Source organism: Wolffia australiana, chromosome 8, assembly GCF_029677425.1.
Source record: "Wolffia australiana isolate 7733 chromosome 8, ASM2967742v1".
NCBI lineage: Eukaryota > Viridiplantae > Streptophyta > Magnoliopsida > Alismatales > Araceae > Wolffia > Wolffia australiana.
Genome location: NC_135842.1, coordinates 12,541,707 through 12,553,158, shown reverse-complemented (window position 1 = coordinate 12,553,158; position 11,452 = coordinate 12,541,707). Strand labels below are relative to the sequence as shown.

At 41.6% G+C, this 11,452-nt stretch overlaps 1 protein-coding gene across 1 annotated transcript; it reads right to left on the bottom strand.

Moving 5' to 3' along the window:
• Positions 1–10,788: 10,788 nt before the first annotated feature.
• LOC144707131 (mannose-specific lectin-like) lies at positions 10,789–11,199 on the bottom strand. Its single transcript, XM_078580246.1, has one exon. It carries the CDS (start codon positions 11,197–11,199, stop codon positions 10,789–10,791), a length of 411 nt encoding a protein of 136 aa, XP_078436372.1.
• Between the last annotated feature and the right edge of the window lie 253 nt (positions 11,200–11,452).

Here is an 11,452-nt window from a genome sequence, read left to right as displayed (position 1 = left end):
TACTGATAACAAACTGTGAATACTCTGGAAACAATCCTCTTAGGAAGGTGTAAATCTTAGAAGGCTCATGGACAAGATGGCCCACAATCTCCAATGCCTCGGTTAATGACCTGAAATGCTTAACATATTCATCAATTGACATATTACCTTTGCCAATGTTGTGAAATTTTATGTTCAGTTCTATTATCCTAGAGTGGCTTCTTCCAGAAAAAGTGCTTTCTAATGTTTCCAACGCTTCACTTGATGATTTCGCTTTGGCAACACACGGTAGAATCTGTTCAGAAATAGTGGATTGAAGAAATCCAAGGACCTGCTGGTTGATTCTCCACCAACCTTCAAATTCAGGATTCTCCACCGAATTTCCTTGTTGATCTGAAACTGAAATAGGTGGAGGAATTGTCCCATTAATGAATGAAATAAGGCCATACTCGTTGAGAAGGGGCTGGACGATGTTCCTCCACATCTTGTAATTGTTGGGGTCGAGCTTGATTGAAATTGTAACTCCAGGAATGATGGCGATAGGGACAGCTCCAAAGGCTGTCATGCTTGAAAAGCTTAGAGAATAAGGGGCAGCGATGGCGGAAGCACATTTTTCATCTCCCATGCTTGAATCGCCAGGCTCTGATAACATGTAAAGAATCTCACAGAGATTGGAAGGAAGAGAGAAGAAAGAAGTAGAAGAATAAAGAAGAAGAAGAAGAGAAGACACCGAGAATGGTGATTAGAAGATCATTGTATTTCTCCGCAAAGTGAAGATTACATTTGATTAGTTTTTATAAGACGTATAAGTGGTAAAGAATAGTAAGTATCTGTTGTTGAAATATATCTGTTGTAACAGATTGCTACATATATATTTCTTTAAACTCAGGTCTGATTTACACCGTTATAACGAAATGGGTACACCCATCATGACCGTTGACGGGTGCAATGAGCCCTTTCTCTTATAACGTTGAATTGGTTAGATCTGGAGCGTTATAACTAAATGGGTGCACCGATCACGACCGTCGATCGGTGCTGTAGACCCATTGTAATCCTAGCCGCTATAAACCTGTCTAGATTTAATCCTGACCGTCTAGACTGAATCCTATTCTATGTTTAATCCTATCATCTAAATCTCTAACGAGTATAGTATATACATTGATTTTTACTATCTAATCTGGATTAGGTCCTAGCTGAAGATCGCCACACATGTCCATTGACTTGGCGAGTTGGCGAATTGGTCTTCTGGTGCTGACTCCTTAACGCTAACTACTCTTCGGCTTTAAGACGATCTGCCAGCGGATGGACGCTAGGGCTAATATTCATGTTTACATTAAATATATTTAAGATTTTCCGCTTGTCAAATGGATTACATGGGTTCCCAGTTAAGGACCCTTGTCAAGCGTGGAAATGTAGTACTTTTTTAAGGTTTGATATTATTGAATTGCTGGTCGCGTTCTTTACACGGCAATGTGAATGGTAGCCTTAAATATTTTCCAACGGTCCAAGGGGATCACAGCAACTGGCTTGTGATGAGAACTCTGGCAATCGTTGAGATATATGACGATACTCCTAACGCATGGTCTCAAGCACCGTATGGACGCTTAGCCAAATGCTGAGTTATGGTGTTTCTTCCAAGAGGAAACTGGAGAGAGTATTGAAGCGTATATGTTATGGAGGAGAAAGAAAAATATTACGATTGTCCCCAAAAAACTTTCAAAATGCAATAGTTTATCTCATTTAAGAGGAGAGTAACAAAATGAATGTATCAAGACAGTAGAGAAAATCAGAAGAGGGGAGACTTAATATATAGTTGATTGGAAGCGGCGAATGACTCGTATTTGAATGACCAGCCTATACAGATATTACACATAATGTAATATTAAGTATGCGACCGTTTCAAAGACTGATTCAAGTACAGATAGACTGAGGATTGTTGGATTAAATATCCCAGAGTCACTGGAGTTTTCTGTGCATCTTGATATAGCCGTGAATCTCTTCAATCAATTTTGTACCCTTAGTATGCCCCTTCAAGTTGCATTGGCCGTCAATATTCAGCTTGTCTCATAGTCATTCAAATGTTTTTTGAGAAATGAATAAAATGTGTAAGTAGTGTGATGAATATAGTTCTCGACTAAAGTGTAATTATGTTTCAACATGTACTGCGTGTGCGTGGAAGGTGCAAAAAAACAGTTGTTGCGATAAGGACAAGAACACAAACAAAAAGAAGGATTGAGAACAAAGAGGGAAAAAGGAGAGCAACCTGTAGGCAAAAAGGTAGTTGTGTGCATTGCTTTCCGATAAGAATCTTGTGTTAGATAGGCAAAAAGGTCGGTATATATACTAAAATATGTAACGTAAACTTTCTGTCTTTAAGATCTTCAGTTATGTTACCACTTATCTGTTAGATCTTAATACTATCTATATTTAGTCATGTGATCTAGGTTCGATCCATGTATGATCCTATGATATAGATTTGACCCTATCTATGTGGAATCATACGGTCTTGTATTACTATCAACTTAATCTGATAATCCATCATTACATTTGTAAGTGTGAGAAAAAAATATAAAAAAAAATTCAGTACGTTTAATACATTATCTCATGGTGTCATCTAAGTCTAAGTTACTATGCCTGATTATGATTATCGTTGATCATAAAGAAAGAATTTATGTCTCTTCGAGAATGTTTTATTTAACCAATTATTGTGATTTGCTCAATGGACACAACAAACCTCGAAAATATTTTGATTCGAAGTAACAACAATGCTATCATCTCAATCAAATGGCTTTTTAACAAATTTGCTGTTGTATTCATTTGTTCTACTTCTTACATGAAAGCATTTTTATTATTATTTGGCAAGATACATATATTTTTTAATTCGACTTTGCTGCATAAAAAATAATAATCAAATGTAGGACAGTCATCATCTATTGGTATTGTAGTTTTAGCTGCAAGTTAACCGCGATTCAGGTGACGAAGATGACAATAAAAATGGAAAATTAGTTTAATATAACCGAGGACATTTTGAATAAAGTGAACGATAAAAATGGTATTCACATTTACAAATGTGTGTTTCCGCGGCTGTTTTGTTTCCTAGCATAATAAGCATACTTACAGTAATTTTAGTGTAATCATTGCAGAACATACCGATCTGAAAATGTGAAAACATCTATTTTGTATGAGTTGCATCAAAATCTGTTGAACTACAAGTTGAACTTGTCCACTGCTTTTCTCTTCTATCAAGGGGAGAGATGAGAGAGGACGTGAATAATATTTTCAACCATACATATGGGCCACCGAAATAACTTTTTAAAGAATGTTTCACAACTAAGAGAAACATTTTGGCCGTTTAATACATGTCTCTATTTTTTAATTCATCATATTGGACATTGTTTAGATAGCATATCACATTGTATCTTGACTTCATAAATGTTGACTTTGAGTTCTCCCTGAGGAACTAACTCACTTTATTATTTTATTCTTTCTCATGGGTGGGGCTTTCGTTATTTCCTTCCTCTATGTACCGATGTTTTTCCTTGTGCTTCTTGTCACCCTAATGTAATCTCATCTCTATGTTACTTCCATTTTTTTCTTGAGGTCTATATATACTATGTTATGGTGTGTTATGCCGGACGTCGCCGGGGACGTCGTCCACTCGGATATCGAGACGTTGCTCTAATACCAAGATGGTGTCAGACATTGTCAGTGACCTCATTCGACTAGTAATTCCTAATGGCAATGTAACTACGTGCACGTGCAGGTTCAGCTTGAGGGAATTCGCCCCTTTCAAGCTCTAGAGAGGGCGACTGATGACGATGATGGTGACTTCTAACCCTCTTCGGAGTGACTAGGACCACTACGACGCCAAATGGAATAATTCTATAGGTCTCGCACGTAACACACGGACTCAGCCCGTACCTAGGAAATCACTCGTGACATAGTTCTCTCAATAATTTCTCTCACCTAATCTAACAAGAGCGCGATGGAGTGCAGCCGAAAATATACTAACAGACATAATAGAACTAACGAGCAAGAGAACGGCGTACCTCGTCAGCTGTGGTGTTCATCGTTGATGCCTTCATCGTTAGGGCACATAGTGGTGCAGGTAGGTGTGGCAGAGTTGTGCCAAAGATGAGCATGAGTAGGTCGCCAAGCGTCGATAGTGCAGCACTAGGGCGATAGTTGGAGACCCAAGATGAGGACAAGATTTAGCAGTGGTTCGACACTCTATGAGAGACGTGGCACAGTGTTGGTGGCACTCCAGAACCCAGCACAAAAAAGAAATGATGCAAGCAAAGCAGCGATGGTGGAGGCGTAGAAAAGTGCCCATATGGCATGAACGCAAGTGCGGCCTTGCACGAGCGGCGATCCTAGCACTGCTAGTTTGGAGAAACACAGCACAGATGCGCCCGTGACCACATCAATAGTCCAGCAGGTGACGTGTCCTGTGACCAGTTGTCGGCGGCACGAAAAACATTTGAAGTGGCCTTGCAATGGAGGCCGGATTTGATCTGCGATGCGGAACAAACATGCCACAAGGTTCAACTGTGCTGGAGCACGTCGGGGTGATGTCTAAGACAACGCCACGTAGTGGTGCAATGACAGTGGCATCGCAGGCAGGGGTGTCATCAATAGTGGACACTAGTAGTTGTCGTGACGACCGCAAAAGGCATCACTGGTGTTCAGAGTGACGTCGTTACAACACAGCGTAAGTACAAATGATTACACCCACGCTGTCGGCAACAAGGTCCTATGGTCACAGCCTTGGCAAAAAACACCAACACGGGTCTGGCAGTTGCATGTAATGGCCCGGTAATTGAACAGTCTTCGACGGAAAGTCATGAGACTGTGCAATCATCACCCAACGGGGAGGATGTCGTTTGACCATGTGATGGGTGAGCATCAAGCCTTGAAGGCACATCTTCTATGTTTGTTTTTGCATGCGCATGTATTTGTATATTTATTTCCTAATTCAGGCTCTCCTTTAAACTTTGTGGGCATTCTTCCCCTTTTTCTAAGGGGGGAAGGCCAATTTTTCCCCTATAAAAGGGGGAGGGGAAGATCTAGTCCATCGTAAGAAAAGAAGTGTCCAGGGAAAAAAGAAATGTCAAAATGTAGTCTTTGTTATTTTATGGGTTATTTTAGGTGTTTATATTACTAGTTTTAGAGTTTGGGGTATGATACCAAAATACCCCCGAGAAGGGGAAAATTAAGGTTCCATTGTAACTTCGCGGGAGCGTTGCCGCCGCCTTTGCCCGAATCGTTGTTTCCGCCGCCACCAATGCCAGCGCAGCCGTGGCTGTCTGGGGGTTTACCTGAGTGCCACCCCACTTGCGAGTAGTTAGCTTACAACCCTCGTCATCATCATAGCAACGGCATACTTCGCCGTTGCTGAAGTCTGATAGTTTCTTGCTGCCGCCGCCCCATGCCGCTGCACCTTGCACCGTCAAGTGCCCGCTGCTAGAGTCTCCTAGAGTATGCTTTTAGGGAGATGTCCACCGAATGACATGCGGCTACTAGTTCACCGCCACAAAGTACATGCCATCGCAAGTAGAACAGCTGACTTTGCACTGCAGATGCCTGTCTTTGTTACCTATAGCGAGCCGTAGTGGATGCTCCCCTGGTCATCGTTACCAATGCGACCGCCCTGTGCTGCCGCTCTACCAATCAACCCTCCTCTCCTTGTTGTATAACATGAGCCGTTCCATCCCAGCGCATTGTGTTACATCTCCATGAAGTGTTAACTCGACAACAACTGCCATGTCAAACTCTGTCGAGTTGATCAGCAGACCGTTGCAGTCAGTGTGATGGCATGTACCCAATCATGGAGAATTGTAGTGGTTTCACCGACATAAACGATGAGTTTCATTGGCCCCATTGGAGTTTCACTGGCTTGGCACGATCGAACAACAGGTGAATGGTAGCCGTGGGACCAGATGAACAGCACTACATCGTGGGCAGAAGAACTACTAGTTGTTCAGCGACTGAGGTCATGTTGCAAGGCATCCGCTACCAGCATGGTGACGCAATAACGCGCTAACGATGCGGTTGGTTCAACGCCTTATGACATTGTTAGCTGGGTGCTGACTGCAAGAGCGAGTGCGTCTCGCGAAGGGGAAAACACCATTGACAATGAACAGGGAGAGGGAGGAGAATGGGTTGGACTTCGGTGGCAGGCAGGCGGTGCCGGCCTCTTTTTCTTCTCCTTCTCCCTCTTCCCTTTCCTCTCCTCTCTTCCTCCTTTTTTTCTCGGTGAGATTTGGATGTGGGATGACTGCCAACAAAAGAATTACGGATCTGAGAACATGGGGTGCCCACCATGGCCTTATATAGGGCCATAATGGGCCCTGGCAAAGCGTTGAAATACAGGTTCCAATAAGGGGACCCCTGTTACAACAAATTAAACTTTTATAGTTAACTGATGCGATGGTATTGAAAAATACAAAGATGACAATACAAACAAACATGACGATACAGATGAACATGATGACACAGACGAACACGATGATACGGACAAACAAGATGATACTCACAACAAAAAGAACATGATAAATTGGTGAATGAAACAAGCACGAGCCAGCGAAAAAACTGTGTCCTTCAGTGACGTGTTTGTGCCTTGCACCCGGTGTGTTAAACCTGGGATTCTTTGCCATCTCCTTGGCGTGCTGCTCGTGCGGGGTACGATCCAATGAGTCCTCGGTGACGATGATAGCAGCTTTGCTACGTCTTGAAACCTCCTCTTCGAAGATTCCAAGAGACGTTTTCACCAAAGACTCTTCCTGGTCAAGATGAATATACTCAGTGCCTTCGTAAACTCCTTGTAAACATTTCAACCTCTCAGGTGAGCTTTCTTCAATGGTAATAAGAGGGCCACCTTCCCATGATATATGTCTCACTTTACATGAAGCAATGCAACATCAGCTTCCTCAACTAGAAATATATTTTTTACGTGATCATTCAGTCGTTAGTTAACTTTGGAAAATCATGAGAGACAGATATACCTTGCTCCTTGTTCACTTTAGGGACATCCCATCCCTATGGGCATCCTCTTCAATATCATATCTGAACTCACATTCACATTTCCACTTGCAAGTTTATAGCAGCGATAAGCTTTTAAAGTAAATTTTATAACCGGTAAATACCATAGGCTTGCTTCAGTCATCAAACTTGCTCAAGTGTCTTTTTACAACTTTCACATGAGTTTCGTAGCCAAGGACTTTAAGATGCCCAACCTTAGGCTTTGACCCAATCCAACCTTCATATGGTGTAGCTCCATCTAAACTTCTGGTTGTACCCTAGTTCATGAGGTATGTGGTGTTATGTATTGCATTTCTGCATAGCTCCTCGGGTTGTTTTTGCCCATTCAACATAGATGTAACAATGGACATAATTGTATTATTCCTTCCCTGAACAACACCATTTTGCCGTGGAGGGTGTCCATGCATCAAATGTCTCTTTATCTTGTCCTTATCACAATAAAGTGTAAATTCTGCTGAAGCTAACTATCCTCCTCTCTTTGACTTGAGAACTCTAAGCATAAAGTTATTCTCGTCCTATATGATATGCTTAAGCTTAAAGCTTTTTCATCCATAGGGAAACATAATTATCTACTAAAATCATAAAAAAATAACATATAATATGAGTTGCCACCCCAATTCGAAGGAGTGATTTAATCCCCATGAGTCAACATGCAACAACTCAAGTGGTATGTTGGCTATATATAAATATGAAGATGGAAAGAGAGCTTGTGGATGTTTGCCTTATACGAAACTTCAACATAACTGGTCAGGAGATGACGAGAGCATAATACTTATATAATCTCTTTATCAGGCGATAACTTTAAGGCCACGTGATTGAGAGTTCCATAGCATTCATTCATATTCAAGCAGAATAATCAGCTGAAACCAGACAACCTCTGGCTGTGTTTACCTTCAATATATATAAAGAACAATTTGTCTTCTCCACATAAGCCAGCAATCTCTCCTGCTGGTCATAGATGATCAAATCTCCAAGCTCCATCACAGTCTTGCAACCATGTTCAGCAAACTTCCCTAAGCTCAAGAGGTTAGAACATAATTTAGGGATAAAGAGAACATTACTCAGCATCATTTATTCTCCTCATAATCACTGCACTATAATGTTTTCTTTTGCCTTGTATATCCACCTCTATCTGTTATCATAGTGAACCCTACCCAGGGGAGCTTCTTCTTTCTGAAAAAACACAGTTGGATTCCAGCCATGGCGTCGTTGCCATAGGTATCAAGATACCTATATCAAGCATCCACTGTTCTCCCTCTCTTTTGGGGAGTTATAGTTGTTTCAGAGGGTTTTTAGACCCATTACCAGGGCAGCTCACCCTTTTCCGAAATATTTCCAATTTGACCTTCCTTCTTCCTTGTCACTATGACATTCAGTAAATTAATGCCCAAATTTTCACAATTATAACATATAACTTTGGACACATCTCACAGCTTGTAGTCTTCATTATTACCTTTTTCATTGTGTTCTCTATGTGGCCACAACCTCTACGTCGCCCATGTCCACTCCCTTTCCTTTTACTCTTTCTGATGGATCTTGCAAGAAGAACTTGCCCTCCCTTCTTTACTGGTGATCCTTCAACTTGTCTCATGGATTTTGGGGGATCCCAATGCTTAATCCACTGTCAATAACTCCATTTCCCTACAAACTGCCCAATTGAGGATGCAATAGAAGCCAAATGTTTTGGAGTAACTCAAAGAAGCTGGCCACCACATCTTCTTATTCTATCTTGTTCTCCTGTGGGCTTAAATTGAGTGACAACCTTGTGCAGCTTCCCTCGACAAATGATCAATGACAACATTTCTGGATTTTTCTCCTAAATTTTCCTTATTTTTCTTGATATGTCTGGCTTTTATACAAAATGTTTAATGGAGATTCTGAAGAAAATGGCTCTAAAACTGGTCCAGGTAGTATTTTCAGGTGCAAAGCTCCTATTTTATTCAAGTTTTTAGTATTCTAACTTGTTTTGGAACAAGTAAGGAGTTTTTTTGCAATTTTTCAGGCAAAATAGGAGCAGAGGAGCATGTATCCAAATACTTTCTGGGCAGCATCCAAATACAGTTTGCAAAAGTGGAGGGGTTCTTCTGTATATTTTGTGGAGAGAGAGGAGGCCCAAAGATGAAACGGCTTGGATTGCCGCATATTGAACCGTCAATATCTGAAGAGCTAACAGTTGGATGGAGCTCAAATTTTGAGGGCTCGTTCTTTGTTGTATTCTATTTCTGTTTGATAGATGGGTTTATGAGAGGAGCCCTCAAACTAAAGGAAATGAAGGAATACTTAGGGTCAAAAGTGGAGTCGTCTCACCCCTTTACCTTAGGTATAAAGCCCTATTTTTTTCTCTCTCTCTCTTTATTGTTGGATGCTTAGCCACAGTCTGCACTCAGAAGGAAGCTCTCCTTGGATCACCTATTATCGTGGAATTTTATTTGATTTTTAGTTTCCATCTTCATCAATCTTGATTTGATTCAAGGAATTGCCTTGGCCAGGGCAAAATGTACTAGCACTTGTCTTGATTCAGGAAGGAAATTAACTAATGATAAATTCCTATTATCATATAGGAGAATACTATATAAATTGTATGAATTATATATTCCTCACTTACCTCTAAAATTCCGCATTCTTCATCAACCATTACTGTTTAGGAACACTACATTAAGTACTCTCTTTATCCCATTAAATTCTGATTCTGGATCTTCTCTTAATGATCAGGGTGAATGAAATGAGGGCTTATACTCTCTTAACATTCTCTAATTTCTCCAATCTCCCTCTGCTAAATTGTCTTGCCTTGTGATCTCTAAGGATCTATCTTTTGTTAAAATTGAAATAAAAAATCATCCCCATTTAACCTTAGAAATATGATTTCCACTAAAGATCAAATATAACCAATATTAAATCTACTAAAACTGCATTCCAAATAGCTCGAATTACATTCCAAATGGGAAAACCATGTTGAGTCTCTTCTAGAGACGTGGAAATCATGACAAGGGTTCCAGTAGTCCCACCTTTTGACGAAGACATTCTACCAGCTTGAGAAAGAGAATCATCATCTCGTCGTAGCATGAATCGGCGGCCGCTTCCTCATTGGATTAGACTCCATCGTTTGATACCAAATGTTTGGATAGAATGCTGGCTGCTACACTTTGGGAGCATAAAGAGAGTTTGTTCATGGGAGAGAATAAAGGGGTAGAAGACGGATCGGAAAAACCAAAAGAAAACCCTAGCTCTTGTTTTAGAGAGGAAGCTTACGTGTGCATTTAGAGCCTACCAAGCCAATAGTTGATAACTGCAGTCTATAGGACAGGTAGTCAAGCAAATCTATTCAGCCTATACGTAAATCTATTGACCGATAAGGAAGACGGAAATCTTCATAACTTAGAGGAATTCTGAATACCGACGCATTACGAGCCCTTAATCCGGACCAAAGGAACACTCTCGGGCGATCATTGCGTTCGTCCTCATGTTTGACAGAAATATTCACGATTCACCATTGCTTTGGCACAGAGCGACATTAAAATGATTCAAAGTCCTCGCATCGTAAACCGCCAGAACAGCTGCCTCGTTCAAAATGTTTTCGAGCTTATAAGTTCAACGTGCCCAGTCCAACTACGAATGGCTCAACTCGAATAAGCCATTTTTTGCCCTAGCAAATTCCTTGTAACGGTCAAAAACAGTTGAAAAAGAGAAATTTAGTCTTTATTATTAGGCAACTCCATATTCACCCTTCAAGAAAACGTAAGGACAAGGGCATTATTGTGGCCCCGTTTCTTAAGCAACCTTGGTGTTGGTCTGCCAGTATGCGGGACCGTAAAGCACAACGTTACGGTCGGGCTGGAGGACGAGAATGTAATAGCCGAAGCCTCTGGCGGTGTTGGTCGACCACAGCGCGGTGCCAGTTCCGCTGTAGAGAACGAAGTTGCCGTCGTTTTGAAGAGTTGCGAAGCAGTTGGTGCCCGCGCCGGCGGTGTCCGTGGCGAGCACCACGTTGCCGTTGTCCGTCAACACGAGGTTGCAATCTGGCCGCACGGTCACGGCGTACTTTCCCTCTGTGAGAGACTGCCCGGAGCGGAGAGTCTGACCGCTGAGAAGGATGTTCGTCGCTGCAGAAGACAGAGAGAGGAGGCAAAGAAGCAGTGACGAAAGAAGAAGAAGCGCGGAAGGTCCTCGGTTGGTTGCCATTGCTTGGGAGTCAAGCTCTCTTCTCTCTCTCTCTCAGTCAATCTATCTAGTTTTCTGCTCAGCTTTCCAATGATAATCAAGCTGGCGTGAAGTTCCCCTATATTTATAAGGTCGATTAGACGTCTCGTCTGAGCGATATATCACGTCTGGGTATTTAAAGGAACTAATTCGCTTCCTAACTAACAACTCTTCGGCTTGAAGACGATCCGCTAGCGGATGGACGCTAGGGTTCATATACATGTCTGGATAAACT